The sequence below is a fragment of the Phyllostomus hastatus genome, unplaced genomic scaffold (assembly GCF_019186645.2).
Source record: "Phyllostomus hastatus isolate PE091 unplaced genomic scaffold, TTU_PhHast_1.1 phas_scaffold_585, whole genome shotgun sequence".
Lineage (NCBI taxonomy): Eukaryota > Metazoa > Chordata > Mammalia > Chiroptera > Phyllostomidae > Phyllostomus > Phyllostomus hastatus.
This window is the reverse complement of record NW_025334037.1, coordinates 8,929,616-8,950,084: the sequence shown is the minus strand read 5'-3', so window position 1 is coordinate 8,950,084 and position 20,469 is coordinate 8,929,616. Positions and strand designations below refer to the sequence as shown.

Below are 20,469 nucleotides of genomic sequence, written 5' to 3'. Positions count from 1 at the left end.
AGCTCCCAACGGCAGCTGCAACCCGGTAATTTCCCTTTTAAGGTCTGGGCTGAGAGTAGCCCCTCCCAAGGGGCCTGGAGAATCTGCCCATGGGCTCAGGTTCTGGACACTCCTGCTCTATTCTTGACCCTGCCCCCAGGGATGCAGCAAAAGTGTGATGCCAGGGCTGGCAGGTGGAGGTCATTTGGGGGCAGGAGGGGGTCCAGGGCAGGGCTGCTGATCAGCTGGCAGGTCCTTACAGGCACCAGAACCCTGGATGGGCTGGTCGAGGGTCTAGCCACACAGGTACGCCACATGCAGGGAACAACAGGGAGTGGCTCGAACAGCCGGGATGGAGGTCAGGAGTAGGCGAGCTGCTGTCCAGCCACCCTCCAACAGCAGGCCGGGCCTCCTGCCCTCCCCCGGAGACTGGGGGAGTAGGCTGTAGGAGTGGGCAGGGTGAGGGGGGCTAGCATTTCCCTCTCCTCCCCCGGGCAGCCCTGTGGTGCTCCCCTGGATTGGGGCAACGTGGCGGAGCCCCTTGACCTTCCCGGAGGACTGTGCACACGCTCACACACACGCTGCCCTGAGCCCTTCGGCTCAGGTGGTTCCCACCCAGCAGCAGCGGGAACAAAACCTCTGCCACAAGGGAATGGGCAAAACGCCCCTGGAGGCCCCCACCTGCACTTGCCCAGCACTTCCTCCAGCCTTAGCGCCAGCCTCACGGCCCCTCACCCCCACCCCTACTCCAAAGCAGTGTGTCATCTAGCTGGGGCAGCTGCAGGACCTGATTAGGGAATTGCCCCCAGGGGCCAGACATTTAAGGAACAGGCAGCCGCACGGTTAAGGCAAAGGAAGAAGACTGGCCAGTCGACAGCCTCAGCACTAACCTCACCTCCAAAGCCGCACTAGCCTCACCTCTGAAGCCGTGGACACAGCGTTTGAGTGATAGGAGAAACTGGTTACACGAAGGTAAGACTTCCCTTGTCCCTCAGGAAGGGGCAGAGCCTGCTACCTTCTGGGCCCAGAGAGGGACGGCAGGAGCTGGGACAGGCGGTGTCAGAACCCAGGAGGAGAAACAGGGCAAGCGGAGCTACATCAAGGTGGGGCAGGGGGTAGAGTCCAGCCTCAAACTGCCCAGCTCAAAACAGGGCTTGCGGGGTCCCTGGAAGGGCACTGGACTGGGGCATCAGGAGGCCAAGACTCCAGTCGGAGTGACCTTAGGCAGGTTCTACCTCTCCGACAGCAGTTGCTCCTGTGCAGAGCAGAGGTTGAGGAGCTGCCACGCTGTTCAGGTTGAAGGCGGCAGGTGCTTGCCTCTGTTGAGATGCTGTGGAGCTATTAACGAGAACGGGGAAACTCGATGAGCTGGTGTAGAGAGACCCCCAAGATGTAGGAGGTGACAAGGGGGCTGAGTAGTGTATATATTAAACCACCTGACATGTAGAAAAGGGGACGAGGTCAAAGCCATTCTGATTTTCACAAAGGAGCCTGGAGACCGCCGGTGCTCACCTGCTGAGGGGAAGCTGGGAGGGGGCGAGCTCGAGAGCGGACTGGAGCCTCTGCGTAAAGATGTTTATGCTATGTTACTGGTTAACTATGTGACTGAATTACCAGTTCAAAAAAAGTATAAGATATAAAAACTCAACCTCTGTCTTTACTTTGTCACCAACGGAAGAGCTGTAGAAGTGAGCTGTCATCTGCCTCAGCATTCCGCCGATGCCAGGGGTCCCCGGGGCCCGGGAAGAAAATCCACAGCTCCCTCACGGGGCCTGCTGCAGCACGGCTTAGTCAGGAGGCTCCTTCCTAGGTCTGACTTCATTCCCTTCCGATGAAACCGCCAGGCCAGCACCGCCTCCCTAGTTCCACCTAGTTGTCAAGAGCGATCCACAGCTCACTCGGTTCGCCAGATAAACCTAGGCCCTGCATCCTCCCTCTCTGAATGCGGACTGGTGTGGGGCTGTTCCGTGGGGGATGAGCCCATCAGTCCTTGTAACCAGGCTGGGAAAGTGGGATATAAAGGGATGAGAGGGACCAGGGAGAAGAGGTTGGCTGTCCGACTTCTCACCCTCCCCAGTGCAATGTCATTGTTCCTTATGTCCACCTGCCTTGTCCCCTGCACACGTGTGCACAAACATGAACATTTCTGAATCTCCCTCCTACTCCCTTCCTTGTCCTTCCTGGCCTCATCCCTTCCCTGTCCTCCTAGGTGAGGGCCCACGTCTGCTGTCGCCATGACAACCATTCACCACTCCAAGCAGATGATGCAGGAGCACGTGTCCATGGAGTTCTCCAGCTCCACCACCCACGTGCAGACCTTCTCGCAGACCACCAAGGTCGTGGGAGGCAAGTGGAATGGGGAGGAGGGGTCAGCAGGGGACAATCTGCCTTCCTCCACATCCAGCCCCTGGGTGCCTGGGTCTTTGTGACTGCTGGGCCCCTCAAGAGCCCGAGACACTGAGAGCCACTCTCTCCCATCCTGCACTTCTAATCTGTGCTTTGATAAAGCTTCAGCGGGCTGGATGTTCACTCATAGATCTGCTCTTCAGGAAAACAGCTTAGGAAAAACCCATCACATGGCTGTGTGGGAGTGACCGATGAACTCTTAGATGCTTGAGGGACTCAGAGCCATAGGTAAACACATGTATCTCCAATGGGAGGGTTTCAGCACTGAGGAAGTTAGGGAGGTAGCTGCCTTGCCTGCATAAGAGTAATGCTGACCCTGCTCCACTTAAGAGTTAGAAGCTTTGAACTGCCAGTGGAGAGCGGATGAACAGGTAAACAAGTGACCTAAGCTTCCAGGCTCTCAGCCCTTGGGGACCAGACCTGGGAGAGAGAAAGCTGAGACATGGTCCCCGAGCAGAACAGATTGTTTTAGTCATGTCTCTAGGGAGAAGTGATTAAAAGATGGCCAAGGGCCAGGATATTGAATATCCGTCCTCCCAGTCATTGCCCCGCCCTCAAAGTCCTGGAGAGACTGTCCTGCAAAGTCCTCTGTGCACAGAGGTCAAAGCCAGATAAACACGCTATATACCAAGCCCCCAGTGAAGCAGAGCAAAGAGACAACGGGAACTTGAGACCAGAAGTTGCAAATTCCAGTGATTATGGAGTAATTCTTAGCGCTAGCTGCACGTTACAGCCATCTTGGTATGGCGGTAAGAGGAAAAGGAATGAAAAAAATAGCAATACCTGAGCCTCACCCAAGTGTTAAACCAGGTGTGTGTTTCTTTTTAAAACTCTCCAGAGGTTCTAATATGCAACCAGAGTTTAACACCACTGACCGAGAGGGTCCAGGCAGGGAACACAGATGCGTGGAAGAGACTGAGGTGGATCAGAGAGGACGTGCCCCATCTGAAGGGCCGCCATATTCACCTCCCACTGGTTGTTACCATGTGGGCATACGAGAACCCAGAAATCTGAATTTTTTTCCTAAAATCTCACAATTTTTAGATATAGGGTTGCTTTTTGTCTCATCATTGCAGAGGTCAAACAACACACAGGCACAGGCCCAGTGCAGCCTGCCTGCTGCTTGTTGGAGACCTCCGATCACTGTTTAACAGCAGGCCACGGGACTTCCCAACATGTGTTTCTCTTCTCAGTCGTTCAGACTGGTGGGATAACAAAGGTGCCTCCTTTGCTGGGTCATTATGAGGATTAAATAAAATAATCTCTGAAATGTGCTTAGCACAGTGCCGGACATAAGGAAAGGACTCTACGCTTCAGAGCAATTGTTATTAACTCACCAGCCAACAAGATTCTGTGTGGTGTTGTTTATATTGAACGAACAAGTTTTTGTTTCCCGAATATAAAGTTGTATTACCGCGTTGAATATGCTCTGTCAATAATGAGTTTCCCAGATAGGGAATCCCACTGGACTGGGATTGCTTCCTGTCCCTCACTCAGGCGTCACTTCTCCATGGGACTGAAGGCTGAGCCCACAGAAGGGCAGGGAAAAGGCCCACAACAGAGCTCAGCTAGCTACCAGGCTTTGCAAGCAGGAGCAGGCCAGCCCCTCCTGATGCTACTGGGTGGCTTCCAGGAAAGAAGCACAAAAAATAGGGAAATTCCCAAAGAGACCTGACTGGTGTGGTTCAGTGGGTTGGGCGTCCACCCACAAACTGCCAGGTCATCAGTTCGATTCCCAGTCAGGGCACATGCCTGGGTTGCAGGCGAGGTCCCTGGTTGAAGGCATGTGAGAGGCAACCACTTGATGTTTCTCTCGCACATCGATGGTTCTCTCCCTCTCTTTCTCCCTACCTTCTTTCCCCTCTCTCTAAAAGTAAATAAAATTCCCCAAAGAGAAGTCTCCTTAAAAAAAAAAAAAAAAGGACTCAGGTCTTTGGCTCCAAAACAGTGCTGGACTATGGAGGGGTGGGAGAGACACTGGCTCCCCCTGGTGGTTGAAGGTTGCCATACTAGAATACAATGACTCTGGGACTCCAAGGGCCTCCTTACGTGTCCAAAGCCGGTCCTGCCCACGCTGGCCTAAAGTGCCCCACTATCACCTCAAGAAAAGTCCAGCCTTCTAGTCCCGGCCTGAGCTCCGCCTGGAGCTCATTCTGACCTCTCACCAGCTGCTGCAGAGGAAGTCGTGACAAGGAAGTCATCGAGCACTGTAGAGTTCTTCAGTTTGGTGACTCGGAGTTCCAACATCCCTGAAGGCGAGAGTGTCCCAGAGTTCGTGGAGAAGCCTCGTCCAGTCACCGCATCTGAGGGTGAGTCATCCACACTTCCTGTCTCCACAGGCCCATGGGTGCTTCCCCGTCTTCCCCAGTGCCCCAGCCACGCCACCACCATCCCCACCGTCCCTTAATACATGAACACAGACAGAGCCAGGCCTGGGGTCCCTCTCCTGCCTGGGCTGGGTGAGATCCCTGGAAGGAGGCAGAGAGCAGACAGAAGGTGCTACCTGGAGGCTAAGATGTGAACCTGTGTCCTGTGCCCACTGCAGGGGATAAAGCTGTGTTCCGAGCCCAGGTGCAGGGAAACCCCAAACCCAACATCTCCTGGAAGAGGGAAAGCGGCATCCCCATCAAGGAGTCTGCCAAGATGTTCTACGACGGCATTAACAAGGAGCATGTGCTGAAGGTGCGGGGCCTGAGCCTGCGATCCTGTTACCCGTGAGGTCCCTCTCTCCTCTGGGCAAGCCGCGAATCTTCTCTCCCACAAGAGTTACAGCAAGACCCCAGACTGGGAGATGGGAAAAGAGGCCGTCATCGCCCTAGAGGTGGGGCAGGATAAGAGAATCCATTCAAGAGCTGGGGACCAAAATGAGCAAGGGACCAAAATTAGGGGCTGTTCAATCCTCCACACGTGCACCCATCACTCAGCGCCTACCTCATCTCCCCAAATAGGCCCTCCTTTCCCACAGAAAGTCTCCCTGTGGTCCCCTTCCCTGTCTTTACTAATGGTCTGACTCTGATCCAGCTGGAGCCACTGACCACAGATGACTCTGACAACTACAAGTGCATTGCAAGCAATGAGCATGCAGATGCCATCTACACCGTGTCCTTGCTGGTGACAGAGGGTAGGCTAGCCCCCTCCTCCTGGCCCTTCTTCTTAAGGACCAAACACCCCTTCTCTGACCCTGCCCCTCTCTCTGTCTTCAGGTCAAGATAAACTGGATTTCAAAAAGATGTTGAAGAAGAGGTGAGACTGGGAGGAGGCTCCTCTGCCCAGAGGCTGTCCCCCCCCGCCCCCCCACCCTCCAGGCTAGAGCTTCCTGAAGGCCTCTCAACAGGGCTCGGATTTAATGGCCCAAGCTCCAAGAAACCAGGGAGTGGGGCAGGTATCTGAAGGTTAGGAGAGGCTTCTTCTGTCTTCGGGGGGAGTTGCTGAGTCCAAGCTTGGCACCCACCTCCTCCCAGGGCTCCCCCTGCTCCCAAGAAAAAGCAGAAGAAGGTGACAGATGAGAAGGAGATGCTGGAGATTTTGTCCAAGGTGCCCAAGAAGGACTTTGAGAAGGTCTGCATGGAGTACGGTTTCACTGACTTCCGGGGGCTGCTCAAGAAGCTCAAAGGGATGAAAAAAGTAGAGGTGGAGGTCAGTACCCATCTTGGGGCAGGGGTCAGCAGGATGAGCCTGGATCTCACCCAAAGTGCTAGCTCCCGTGTGTCTGCTGGCCTGCACACACAAACCCAACGGCATATACTCTCCATGGAAAAAGCAGGAAAGGAACTCAATTTACCTTTTACCTCTCCTCTCTGCACCACTCCCTAATATATGTGCATGGACCTGGACTCAGACAGGCCTGGATTCAAATCCTGGTTCTACTGCCTTATTAACTGTGTGAATTTGGGCATCTCTCTGAACCTCAGTTTCCTCATCTGCCAAATGAAAATTATACTTTCCTGTTTCATTTGTTTTTGTGTTGGTATTGTCATTCATTTACTCAACCAGCTTGTTGTTATTAAGCATCTACATTGGAATTAGAAAATCTGTGTAATGGGCCCAGGGCCATAGTGACTGTCCTGTGAATGATGGTGCTTTCCTCACCCCCCTGCCCAGCGTATCTGCCTCCCCCTAGATCTTCCAGCTGGTCAGTGGCAGGAGGTAGGAGGAAGCACATCTGTCTAATCAGTCCAGTTGTTTCTCCCCAGACCCTTGGGGTGCTCCTCCAGCATTGGGGGCACAAGACTGGGCAGGCTTCAGGTGCCCCTGACACTGCCATTTTATTATCACAATCTCTCAGGCCATCCGGATTCTGAAGCCCCTGGAAGACATAGAGACCAAGATTGACACAACGGTGACCTTTGACTGCATCATGGAGCTGAAGGATCCCAATATCAAGATGACTTGGGTCAAGGTAGGGGAGCACCTCATCAGGGCCCACCCCAGCAATATCATTTCCTCTCTGCACCCCTCCCTTTGCAGACCCTCTCACAATCCATCCCATGTCCTCTCTTACATCCCATTGAGGGGGTGCCTGCTGGTATGGTTGAATCTGCCTGGAAGCTGGGCTCTGTTCTTAGCTGTTCTGCCACTTTGCTGTTTAATTTGAGGCATTACTTTCCTCACTCTATGCCTCAGTCTACCCACCTGAAAAGGCTGGATTAGATGGCCCTCGAAGTCACTGAAGATCTGTGCCCCTAAGAGAAACCATCTAGTGACCTCATGCGTGTGAAGAGTTCAGGCCTTAGGGAAAGCAAGGATGCTGGATCCCGTGAGCTGGATGATGAGGCCAGAGAGATCTTAGGGGCCTCCGGGTCCATTTTAGGCCCTGAGAGAAGTAGGCATGGCACCTTCCAGCTCAGACTAACCTTGGGGACTAGTCTGAAAGTCTCCTACACCACTTCAATCAACTTTTCTATCTATTGTATGAGACAGGATACTGAACCATTGAGGATCCAGTACTCCTTGGGCAAGTATGATGTGAAGCAGGTGGGCACCAAGTACATGCTGGTTATTACCAACGTGACCATGAACGATGCAGGCATCTACACCCTGAATGTGGGCGACAAGCGGATGGCTGCCCAGCTCAAAGTGCTGGGTATGAATGTGGGCATCAGAGGGTACCAGGAGGACAAGGTCAGGGTGAAGGGGGAGGAATAGCCAAGGATGGGGTTCATGGGGAAATGGAAGGGAGGACTGTGGGGCTCTGCAGGAAAGGCCTGCGTGGGGGTGGGAGTTCATGGAGCAGAGAGACAACTGCCACGGCCAGTGTAGTAGAGCGGTGAAGGGCACCGCCTCTGGAATAAAACTACTGAGACTCGGATCTCAGCTTCTGTCACTTATGAGCTGTGTGATTTGGGGCAAGTTATTTAACTTTGCTTAGCCTCAGTTTCCCCAACTGCAAAATGGGGAATAATTGCAGAATCTACCTGTGTGGGAATTAGATGCCTTCATATGTGCACATTGGCTAAAAGAGTGCCTGGCACCATATCCAAAACTACATAAGTGCTTTTTAAAACTGCTGTTGAAATCAATCGGGAGGAGACTGTATAAACACCATGAGAGGGGACTCCGGGATTCACAAGCAGGATGAAAGGAAGGATACTTTCCCCAACTGTGGGCTACTGGAGGCCAATGACACCGGGCTCTCTGTGTCCCCTTCTCCATCCCACTCCTCAGGAGAGATAGGGCTGCAGTCCAGTGACCGCCCCTCCTACTTTTTACTGCAGATGAGCCACTGAAGTTCCTGGGAGAGATGAAGCCGGTGAAGGTGACAGAGCGCCAGACAGCGGTATTTGAGATCCGCCTCTCCAAGAAAGTACCTAATTTTGTGTGGAAGTTCAATGGGAAGGAGCTAAAGAGGGATGACAAGTATGAAATCACAGTGTCGGAGGATGGTCTGACCCACACACTTAAGATTAAGGATGCCAGACTCAGTGACAGCGGCGAGTTCTCTGTGGAGGCGGGGGACCTGGTACAGAAGGCCCAGCTCACTATTGACCGTGAGTGGTTGAGCCAGTTCTTGAGGGGTGGGCTTTATGCCACAGCAACCTCCATGTGGGCAGTCATCCATCCACCCACCCATCTACCCGTCCATCCATCCATCTACCCACCCATCCATCTCCTCTTTGCATGGCCCTTTGATGGGTACTAGAAAGAGAAAGGGTTCACCTCTTCACTGGCTCCCAGTCTGGTTGGAAAGGCACATATGGAAATGAAATTTGAACAGAAGTTCTTAAGCAAGGAGTCAAGATACACTGGGGTCTTATTGTCAGCTGGGAAATCATGGGCTGAGAAATTAGTAGCCTCTATGGCCCTAATATCATATGTGACAACACATCGCTCTTGACTACTCACATTCTTATAACTCGTTCAGAGAATCACACATGATGGTGGGTACACCAAGAAGCACGTTTCACATGTGAACCCCACTCGACACATGTGACATGGAGTTATCATTACTGTGATGGAGGGAGACACAGAAGCTGTAGGAGCCCAAGAAGAGGCACCACCTGGCAACGTCAGAAATAATATGATAAGGTGGTGGTCAAGCTTTACCAAGAAGAACAAAAAGTAGTTCAGCCTTCAGAGAAGCCAAGAGAAGAGAGGACATTCTCAGCAGAGGGAATGGCATGTATAAAGACTCAGACACTAGAGAAACAATGCAATTATGGCTGGAGTTACAAGGGGGCATTTATCCCACTTTACCAAAGAGGAAAGTGAGACTTCAGAGAATGAACGCATTGCATACAGTCAGCCGGGTGTAAGGGGCAGAGCTGGGATTCTCCCTGCCATGTGCCTCCATGGGGCACGTGTCGCACGCAAACGTACTCCACGTCACCAGTCCCTGCGTTTTCTGGGGCCAATAAGAGGAGCAGAGCAGCCTGTAGCTGCAGAAAAGGGTATAAGAGGTTGGGGGCAGGCCCAAGTGTTTCTCTGTCTGCAGGCATCCCCATCAAGTTTGTGAGCACCCTCAAGAATGTGCGTGTGAAAGAGAGGAGCCGGGCGTGCCTTGAGTGTGAGCTGACATCCAAGGACGTGACACTGCGCTGGAAGAAGGACGGGCAGCTGCTGGCGCGTGGCACCAAGTACAGCATGAACCACGAGGGCAAGCGGGCAGAGCTGATCATCGAGGACGCACAGCTCAGCGACGGTGGCGAGTACACTGTGGTGGCCATGCAGGACGGGGACCCCACGGAATACTACAGTACTGCCATGGTCACCGTGGAGGGTACACACCCACCCTGTCAGTCCCCACCGACCGAGCCCCCGACCCAAACAGTTCCCTGTTCTGCACCCCTACTGACTCCGACCCTCCCCCAGACCATGATTGATTTCCACCTCCCCACTCTGACCACCCCAATCTCCCAAATTCTGACCGTCTCGACCTTGCAGGCCCTGAACATCTCTACCTCCTAGACCAGTGATTTTCAACCAGTGTGCCACAAGAATTTTTAAAGCATGCACTACCTGACTATTTAGTCAGGGGCACTGACCTCTTTTCCCTTAGATTGTCAAATACCAAAATGACAACAGCCAACACAACAATAGTCACCCAGTGTGAATGAATCAAAATTACACCTGTTTTCTTTTGTCAGATCATCAAAAATATGTTTTGGTGGGCTGCCAAATTTTAGTCATGAGTTTGTGTGTGCCATGAGATGAAAAAGGTTGAAAATCGCTGTCTCCCCATCTCTCATAAAACTCTATCCAAAATCCCTTGACTTCTTTCATCCTTGACCTCCAGCCTCTGGCTGTCCCCCGCAACCATGATCATTCCTCACCCCTTACCCCGAAGAGCCCCTATTTGCTAGCCCTGACCATTCCCTGCTGACCCTTCCCACCTGCAATTCCCGATAACCCTGGGCATCCCACAGACCAGCAAAACCACAGTTCAACATCCCAACTCCACTAACCACCTGTATCCCCACCATCTAGTCCCCTTCTTTGACTGAGCACCCTAAGTGCCCGCTGACCATTCTGTGATAATCAGCTACCCACCCACCTCCCGTTAGCCATCTCCCAGTCTTCCTGGTCACCAGTTCCCAATGCCACAGCCTTTCCCTGAACCCTTCACCTACTTGCTTCCATCCCCACACTGACCATTCCCGAGTCGCCCCTTGGCCATTTCCAAACCTCCTGCTCATCATAACTGACTTTGACAGACGCAACACACCGGCCCCTTCCCAAAGCCCCTGCCCCCTCTCTCCCCAGAGCGTCTGGCCACAGTGAAGAGCGGGATGTCTGACGTGCACGCGGCCACCGGCACCCCGGCTGAGCTGTGCGTAGTGCTGAACGACGAGAAGGTGGAGGGTGTGTGGCTGAAGGACGGCAAGGAGGTTGGAGCAGGGGCTAGGGAAGGGGCCTAAGGAGGGAGGGGTTCAGCGGGCATACACTCACACTCATGCCCACCCCTCGCCCCCACAGATCACAGACTTGCCAGGCGTGCAGATCGTGAAGCAGGGTGCAGTGCATAAGCTCATCTTCCCCAGTATGGGCCCCGAGCACGAGGGCAAGTACACATTCCGGGCCAAGGGCGCAGAGAGCGAAGCCTCGGTCTTCATTGCAGGTAAGGTTGCCACCACTGTCCATGAGCCCCAACCACACCTGCCCCGCTCACATGCTCCTAGCTCCTCATCTACCCCTCGACGCCTCCCCTATCCCTACTGGGCCAGCCTTCCCTACCGCCCCTCCCTGCAGACCCTCCTACCATCGACCCCTCGGTTCTGGAGGCCCTGGCTGCACACCCCGTGACTGTGAAGGTGGGTCACACTGCGCACATCAAGGTGCCCTTCCGGGCAAAGCCACTTCCCAAAGTGACTTGGTACAAGGACGGTATGGAGGTGACAGAGGAGGAGCGCGTGTCCATGGAGCGCAAGGACGACCAGGCGCTGCTCACCATTTCCAACTGCGTGCGGGAGGACAGCGGCCTTATCCTGCTCAAGCTCAAGAATGACCACGGCTCAGCCACAGCCACTGTGCACCTCAACGTGCTGGGTGAGGGCAGGGCCCTGGCTGGGCTGGGCTGGGCTGAGGGCACCCACTGCCCGGTGCCCAGGGTCGGAGGCAGACTGGAGACGGAGTTGGAGTTCCGGTTGAAAAGGGATTGGAGTGCTAGCTTTGTGGCCAGAAGCCCCACTTCCTAACTGGGTAGCCCTGGGCAAATCAATTAACCTTCCAAAGCTTCAGTTTCTCTTGTGGAAGAGGGTGATTTTCTTTTTTTTTTTTTTTAGTATCTATTTCAAGTGAATAAAGCACATAGCAGAGTGCAGAGTGCATAATAGGCCTTCAAATGTTACTCAAGTACTGTTATTGACTTGGAGAGGAGGGTGTGGTTGGACGTACAGTGGCAATGAGGTAGAAGAGAGGTGAGATTTTAGGGATGGAAGTGAGGTTGGTTGGGAAGAGCATTGGGGTTGGAGGGGAAACAGAGTGAGGGGAAGGGGCACAGGGTTGAGGATAAAATGAGGTTGGAGAAGAAGGTGGAATAAGGGTGGGAATGGGATTTGAGATGGGCCTGAGCATAAGGATCAGGAAAGAGGTGGGAAGCTGGCCTCCGTGAACTCACATTCCACACGCAGCACACACACACCGTCACCACCTCCTCCTCCTGCGTCTCCACCCAGCTGTGGCAGGTTTGGGTTTCAGTTCAGTTTAGCAGCAAGACTTAGCACCTCCTCCGTGTTCTCAGTCCTGAGGACACAGAGGTGAAGTGTCCCCAGCAACCCCTAAGCCCCAAAGGAACAGAAGCTGGTAGACAGATAATTATGAAAGAAGGCAGACTGTAATGCCAGAGAACACTGGTGTTCTGGGAACTCGGACAAGGGGGTGATCTTGTCTGGAAGGGGATGAAGGGGGATCTGCCAAGGCCCCTCAGGTCTTTAGTCCACCCACTCCTAGGCAGGCAGGAGTCTCAGGGAACAAGGATGGAACTCTGGATATGTCTTAGAAGGAGAGGCAGTGGTCGCAGGGAAGGGCGAGGGATCCAGAAAGTGCAGAATCTAGCCGTGCTCCAGTCTGGCTGGACCTCTGACCCTGGGCTCCGAAGCTCCATCCTGATTTCTGATTCCGTCCTCCGTCCGCAGACCGCCCCAAGCCTCCCCAGGGCCGCGTGGAGTTCCTGGAGCTGTCGGGCGACTGTGTGCACATGAAGTGGAAGGCGCCCAAGGACAATGGCGGGCGGCCCGTGACTCACTTCGTCGTGGAGCGGAGGGCCGTCGGCAAGAAGTCCTGGGTCAAAGTGGGTGAGGTGGACGGCAAAGTCACCAAGTTCTCCACCAACAAAGTGGAAGAGGGAAAAGCCTACCAGTTCCGTATCCTGGCCGTCAATTCGGAAGGAGTGAGCGACCCCCTGGAGACAGATGAAGTGTTTGCAGGAAACCCCATCGGTCAGTGAGGTGGCCGCAGGCTCGGTGGGGAGCTCAGGGATCAGGATGAAGCCCTTTAGCCAGGGAGGAATGAATGCGGGTCTGCAGGGAATTCCACGGGTTCATTTCTCAAGCCACCCCACAAGACAGATGGGCTCCAGAGTGAGGGCCAAACATCGCTGGGAGTGGGAATTCTCAGCTTTTTCCCCGTCAGAGCGCATGCGCGGCACACTTCTGTGCGCATGTCCAAAACTGCGCGCAGTTCCCAGAGCCCGACTCCGCCTGTCTCTCGCTTCAGATGTCTCTCCCATCACCCGACGCTGAGTGAGAGGGACGTCACTTTAGAGATAACTTTGCATGCTAGCGAATACCTTATCCGTGCTGAGTTTTTTCCAGAGAGAATCCTTGACAACGTCAACTTCCCAGTTATGATTAGTAATTAATTACTCACTACACTTCTTCCAGCTGATCTCCATGTCCCAATGTATCAAGACAGTACCTGAAGAAGTGGGACACTGGGGGTGACACAGGTTGGGAGGTTTCGGTCGGTGATCCTCAATCTTGGCCACACGTTAGAATCACCTGAAAGCTTTTTTAAAATGCTGGTGCCTGGCCTCCACTGCAGGCCAATTAAATTAAAGTATCTGGAGGTAGGACCTAGACATTAGTTATCAGTGGTGGTTTGTTTCTTTTTTTCTTCCTACTTCATATTAATGTGCAGACAGAGTTAAGAATCATGTGTTTTTAAAAACATATATTTTCAGTTACATTTGACACACACCATTATATTAGGCTTGGCAATACATCCCAGTGACTAGACATTTATACAACTTAGTGAGTGATCATCCTGATAAATCTCCCACCCACCCAACACCCTTCATAGCCATTAGACTGTTATTGGCTATATTCCTTCTGCTGTACTTTACATGCCCATGACTGTTCTGTAACAACCAGTGTGTGCCTCTTAATCCCTTCACCTTTTTCACCCATTCCCTGTTCCACCTCCCATCTGGCAACCATCGAAATGTTCTCTGTATCTATGAGTTGGTTTCTGTTCTGCTTGTTTATTTTGTTTTTTAGATTCAATTGTTGACAGATACATATTTATTGCTGTTTTATTGTCCATATTTTTTATATTCTTTTTTTTAACTTCCCGCTTCATATTATTGTGCAGCCAGATTAAGAATCATGAGTTCTAGGTTTGGTTTGGTTTTTCAAGGAGGGGTCAGAGGTAGGCAAGTGGTTGGGCAGTAGTCCATATGCCTCTCTCCTAACCTCTGCCCTCTCTCCATCCCCCAAAGAGCCCCCTGGCCTTGCCTCCCAGCCTCAAGTGACTGATGTGACCAAAGAGTCGGTAACCATCACATGGAACGCCCCCACCCAGGACGGGGGAGCCCCAGTGCTGGGCTACATTGTGGAACGGAGGAAGAAAGGCAGTAACCTGTGGGTGCCATTCAACAAGGATCCCATTCAGGGTGAGTTCCTTGGGACAGAGGCCCAGGAGGAACTAAGGGAGGTTTGGCTGGATGGACCTGGTACCCTTGCTGCTCTGAATGTACTGCCTCCCCCAGCTCATTTGGGAATTTTAACAGGATCCCCGACCCCCTCTTTCATGCCCTCTTACCCTGTGGACCTCCCAGCCTTGTGACCCCTCAGATTCCCATTTCAGGCACCAAGTGCACCGTGGATGGTCTCCTGGAGGATACGGAATATGAATTCCGAGTTATAGCTGTGAACAAGGCAGGCCCCGGACATCCCAGCATGCCATCCAACTCAGTGGTGGCCAAAGACCCTGTCAGTGAGTGTGGGGCTGCCGGGCCACTACACATCGTGGAGTTAGCCCGTTCACGGTAGAGAGAGAGGATTTCTTCTCTGGCAAAGTCTAACAGGGGGTGGGGGGTATCAAAGAGGCTTCGCTTTCTGGAAGCTGCCAGCCTACTGGAGGAACAGAATTCAGACACATAAGAAAGCCAGCAAATAAAGACTGAGAACCAGGTTAAGAGTCAGGTTGGGAAAAAAGTTTTTTATTAAACTCTTGAGTATTTCTGGTATCAGGTGAGGGAGTAGAAGTGCGGTTGAGAATGAAGTAGGGGTGCTTGGTAGACAGTTGGGAGGGCGCCGAGTTTAGGAGTTGAGGTGGTGTACTGCAGGTGAATGGCTGTAGTGGAGAAGGGTGAGTTAAAGGTTGGGGTTTTGAATGTAGGGGGTTGGATGTATAGAATATGTTGAATTTTGAGGATACCAACTTCAAGGGTGAAAGTGTTAGGTCAGTGAGAAAATTGCATTTGGAGGTTGTTGAGTGTGCAAGGCCAGGTATTGAGGGGAGGGTGTGAACTGGGGGAGTTGGAGGTAGAAGCTGTGAAGTTAGGTTCAGGGCTGTTGAGTGTGGGCACTGGCATAGGGTTGAGTGGAGAAGAGTTTGGGGGCTGAGCAGATGCGTCTTTCACCCCAGAGCCCCCCGGCCTGGTGCAGGGCCTGCACGTGTCTGACTCCTCCAACTCCAGCATCTCCCTGGCCTGGCGGGAGCCTGCAGAGGGCGACCCGCCCTCTGGCTACATCCTGGAGATGCGGGCTGAAGACACCAAGGAGTGGTCCAAGTGCACGAAGATCCCCATCTCGGGCACCTGCTACACAGTGGGAGGCCTCACCGAGAGGCAGAAATACTTCTTCCGCATCCGGGCTGTGAATGAGGCTGGGGTTGGGGAGCCTGTGGAGCTGGACGAGGGGGTCCGAGCCATGCCACCACCAGGTGAGGATGCAGAGAGCCGGGGCTGCAGGCCCCCGTATCCTAGCCTGCAAATCTTCCTCTCTGGGACCTCATTCCACAGGGGAAAATTGGGCCATGCTGCGATCAAGAAGTCACCCATACTTACTATGCCTGGACAGAGCCGGGGTGACCTCAGGGGCCTCCCTCCCCACCCCAAAGTCATTATGTACCAAACAGGACCCACCGTGTACCAGAGGAGGTGTGAGGGATACGGAAACAAGGAAGACACTGGACCTGCCCTCAAGGGTCTTACATATAATTAGAGGAAGACAGATGAGGAAAACCATGTGCCATAGTGGTTCAGGGCTGTCAGATGTCTGTATGGCCTACAACAGGGCCATGAAGGAGGAGAGGCTGGGAAGGGCTTTGGAGGGGAGGCTTAAGACTGAGTCTTCTGGAAAGAGAGGTCCATGCCCCAGCCTCTCTCTCCTCCATCTCAGCTGCGCCCAAGTTTGACCTCAGCGCCCGGCTGAAGAGTCACATGGTGGTTCGTGCGGGGACAGCTCTCTGCATCCACGCTGCCTTCTCTGTGAGTCATTCCTGCCCCTGGCCCCAAATGCCCACCATTTAACCGAGATGGCAACCGTAGCTCTCACAGTCTCTGCCTCTGCCCCTTGCCAGGCGCCTGACACTAGAGCCTGGCAGGAGACTCCTCAACACTGGGGAAGGGCCTGTCCCTGAATACCACCTGCATGACCCCTGAAGCCATTTCCTGTACCTATCAGGGCTCACCGCCACCCAACGTGATCTGGCAGAAAGATGGCGTCCCCACCAAGGGCAGGGAAACCATCACCAAGGGCAAAAACCATTCCCAGTTCCTCATCAACAGCACCAAGCGCTCCGACTCGGGGGTGTACCGCATCTTGCTCCAGAATGAGTTTGGAGAGGCACACTATGACATCCATGTACGAGTGGCAGGTATGCCAGTGGGCAGAGGCCTCAGGGAGCACCACTGCACACTCCCCCAAATATAGTTCCTACTGCTGCTTGAGTGCTACCACTATAAAGTCACGCCTTAAGGCAGTGAAGGCTTCTTTAGTGCTTCAAAGTAAAACTTCATCAGCCTTTGCCTTAATGGGGAGGGTAGTTTCAGCTTTTCCTCACTGTCCTGAAGCCCCAAGGGCATTGAACTAGGACCGAGCCCTCATTTCAGTTCCTGCAGTCTTATCTAGTGAGCTCCAGGACATGTTCAGAGTAGGTCCAATAAAACCAAGTAGAGAACGGGTGACAGGCAGGAGGGACAGAGGAAGATAGTCCATTAAAAATTGGGGCAACCTCTTACAAAGGGCTGGCAGCTTTAAATAAAGCCCTCAACCCCCAAGTGATGAAGGGATGGACTTCTACTGAACAGTGATTATATGCCAGGCACTTTACAACAATTCTCTGATAGTTACTGTTAGCCCTACTCTGCAAATGAAGGATTAAGTCTCAGAAAAATAAGTAATTTGCCAAGTTCACAGGGCTAGTAGATGACAGAGCTACACCCCGGAAACAAATCTTTCTGACTCCAAGCCACCAGCTACCTAAGACTCAAAAGCCTTGGCAGGTTGGGGGGGAGGGTGGGGGCACAGTCCTCAAGGCTCCCAAGGGTGGCTAAGGGACCCTCTGACCATTTCAGATTTCCCCCGGCCTCCCACAAACCTACAGCTGTTTGAGGAGGTTCCCAACACGGTGACTCTGACCTGGAACCACAGCCCCGACGTTCAGGAGGACGGGGAGGCCCACTACGTCATCCTGAAGCGGGATGCCAGCACCGCCACCTGGTTCACTGCAGCAGAACGCGTCTTCAGCAACAAGTACACGGTGACGGGGCTGCTTCCTGGCAGGAAGTACTACTTCCGAGTGTTGGCCCGGAACGAAATCGGTGACAGTGACCCGCTGGACTCCAAGGATACTTGGCATGTCAACAAGGACAAGAGTGAGTCAGGGTATTTGGGGGTTCAGGTTACATCTAAGATCTCTGATGCTGGAGGTGACAGAGGGGTCGGAAGGGGTACCCAGGACTTGAGGTAAAATCAGAGAACCATTGAGGGTGGAGGTGAATGTTGGGAAGATGAGCAGAGAAGTCAAGGTCAGGAAGCCTGGGGCAGAAGACACCTCTGAGGTATACTGAGGAGTGGGACTAAGGTGGAGGTGGGGAGGCGCCCTTGGGGACTGAGTGGCGGTGTTGGGCCAGAGGGAGGGGCATGGGTGTAATGCTGAGAGCGGTCCTCTCTGAGCCCAGGGGCTGACGGGGGTGAGGACCAGAGAGAGCAGGGAGCGGGCATGAACTCCAGCAACAGAGGGGAGGAGGGCTTAAGGGCAGGGATAGTGTCAGGAAATGTGAAATGCAGGGCTAAATAGGAGAGCGCTGACCCCCTTGGGGGCTGGGGTGACATCAAGGAAAGTTTGGAAGGGTGTTAAAAGCAAGATAACAGCTCTGGTCTGGAAAAGAAGTCTAGGACTCCAGGGCCTGGAAAAGCAGAAAACCCTGCAGACCTGGCTTGGGTTGTGTAGCCCTGAAGTGGCAAGGGGGTGGGAGGGTGGTAGAAGGGGAACTTTAGGAAGAAGTAAAAAGCCAGTCCCCAGAGTTGGTGGCATGTGAGACTCTAACCCAGGTCATGGGGTTTCCATGAGCCGGGTCTCAGGGGTGCCTTCGGCTCTCTGAGGTGGCAAGTGGTGGGTAGGGCCCTGGAGGTATTCACAGCCTCTGCATCCCACGCGCAGTCGAGGACCTGAGCGCCAAGCTGAAGCCATACCAGGAGAAGGACTGGGGCCACGCGCCGCGCTTCCTGACTCCGCTGAAGCCACACACGGTGCTGCGTGGCCAAGACTGCACCATGACCTGTGCCTTCCTTGGGAATCCGAGGCCCACGGTGACCCTCTACAAGGGCGATGTTAACATCACGGCCAACTCCAAGTTCTGGTACAACTCCACCAGTGGTGTCTGCACAATTGTCATCCCAACCTGTACGCTGAAGGACAGCGGCGAGTACAGCGTGTTGGTGGAGAACGAGCTGGGCAAGGACCGCAGCAGCTGCACGCTCACTGTCTATGGTGAGAGCACTGTGGACCCAGGCCGGGGGTGGGGGTGGGAGGCGGGTTGCTTCCCTGCTGAGGCAGAGGCACAAAATGGCAGGCAGTCTTGTGGGTTGTTGACCGTCTTCCTATGGCTGGCAACGTTTTTACTTAATCTGCCATCAGGTGGTGTAAACATTAGCCACAGTTGGTGCCCGTCTCCATCCTCAATGTCATTTGTTAGGTACCTGGCCGCTGCAGATGTGGGAGCTTAGAAACACTCCGCAGATCGGTTTGCAACCCCTGGTAGGCCTAGACTTGACTGGAAAAAGACACTGAACAGGCCTAAAACAGACTCACGAATCACATCTCTCTGGCAGGGTCATGGGAGGAATCTTGACATCACAAATGTTTGCAAGTGATTCAAGATCGAAAACCACTGGCGTAGTATAAGGACAGATGAGAGGCACAAATGGGGGAGGACTGAAGGGAACTAACTAGTGGAGACCCTCCCTCCACACACATGTGCCATGTTTTGCTCATGTGCACACATGTAGGGAAATATCTTATTCCTTCCTACACAGTCTACTGTCTTCACAGCTACACAGCTAGGAGCATGAACTCTCTGGCAAAGCTGACTGCCTGGTTCCCTCTGGCTAAACTCCCTCCTGGCTTTCCCACTATCCTCTTGATAAAACCCCAACCAACAGAGGCTCCTCCCTCACCTCAACTACGTCTCCAGCTTCATCCGCCACTCCCTGAACTCTCTGTGGCATTCCACCAGTGTCCATGGTCTCCATGGTTACAGACCTTTTTCATCCTGTTATAGATGCCTTTTCCTTGGGGAAAGGACCACAAGGAAGAGGCATCGAAGGAAAGGCATCCACAAGGAAAGTCAGCTAAGTGCCTTGCACACTGAGGTGACGCCTTCAGAGTGTGGCTGAACTGGGTGACAAAACTAGACCAGGGAAGGCACAGTGGAAGATACCTAGCTTTCACGCCACACCTGGAGAGACTTCTGACCACTCCATTCTGGCTGTAAGCCCATGGACCCAGGGCCTGGCTTCACCGCTGACCGGCCCTGTGACCTTGGCAAGCCGCTCTGAGCCTGCTTCCTCTACTTCCTAGGCTTACATGAGATAGCGCATGGAAGTGCCTGGCAAATACTAAGTGCTGAATAACTGGCAGCTCTTGGCCACACACATTCAGCTGGCCTTGGGAGGCTGGAGCTGGGGCCCACCCCAGAGAAGAATTGAGGGTCCCAGGCAGGGTCCAGTCCCTGGTTCCTGCACAGTAACTACAAGTCCAGCAATGTGGAGGTTCCCTTGCTCGTGACATCACTAAACTAACAAATACTTGCTTTGTTCTTTCAGACAAAGATGACAAGTCAATTTTAGCATCAGTCACCGAGAGTCTACAGAAGAAATCAAAGCACCTTATGTGAGCACCAGCCCAGTCCGGGCACCAGATTGTTGTGACGTGGGCCTCTTGGCCTGTCCTCTGCATGGCCCCAGTAAGGGAAGCCCAGCTTGCTCTCTGGTGCTTGTCAATGTAAACATTCAGCGAAGGGACGGGACAATAAACTGACCGAACTCACCCTTTCCCGTTCCTCAGGATGGTGTACAGCTGATGTACATCAGGGACCAAGGAGGTGGAAATGGAGGTGGAATGGGGATGCACTGAGGCTGCTGAGAGCCTGGTCCAAACCCACCCACGTAGGCAGTGACCAGCCACCCTTTTGACTGGGTCTTTGCCTCCCCCTCCTCTGTGGCTACATGGTACCCTCCCGTCCTCTCAGGGTTTAGGTGGGCAAGTCTTGCCTGATTCATCCTTTCCCCATCCCACTCCCTCACGTTTCTTCACACCAGGTAGGTCTGTCATCAGAGTTCTGGGGTTTAAAGGGATCAGGACCTCGCCTCTTTGGTGTCCAGGGTTCCCACTCTTTGAGAACAAGAGCATCCCAGAGCT

General features: G+C 53.5%; 1 protein-coding gene across 2 annotated transcripts; it reads left to right on the top strand.

The window, feature by feature from the left end:
• Positions 1 to 225: 225 nt before the first annotated feature.
• On the top strand, positions 226 to 20,102 carry IGSF22 (immunoglobulin superfamily member 22). Of its 2 annotated transcripts, XM_045825440.1 has the most exons (24): positions 226 to 951; positions 1,658 to 1,789; positions 2,189 to 2,325; positions 4,554 to 4,694; positions 4,931 to 5,067; positions 5,407 to 5,506; positions 5,589 to 5,628; positions 5,847 to 6,021; positions 6,671 to 6,784; positions 7,306 to 7,468; positions 8,100 to 8,372; positions 9,317 to 9,601; positions 10,585 to 10,709; positions 10,798 to 10,939; positions 11,071 to 11,367; positions 12,456 to 12,758; positions 14,039 to 14,212; positions 14,407 to 14,535; positions 15,190 to 15,486; positions 15,945 to 16,033; positions 16,230 to 16,422; positions 17,123 to 17,422; positions 18,211 to 18,540; positions 19,875 to 20,102. In XM_045825440.1, exons 3-24 carry the CDS (start codon positions 2,214 to 2,216, stop codon positions 19,943 to 19,945), a joined length of 3,990 nt encoding a protein of 1,329 aa, XP_045681396.1. In that variant the 5' UTR covers positions 226 to 951; positions 1,658 to 1,789; positions 2,189 to 2,213; the 3' UTR covers positions 19,946 to 20,102. The 2 variants fall into 2 exon arrangements, with proteins under 2 accessions (XP_045681396.1, XP_045681395.1); XM_045825439.1 differs by lacking the exon at positions 1,658 to 1,789.
• The last annotated feature ends 367 nt before the right edge of the window (positions 20,103 to 20,469 follow it).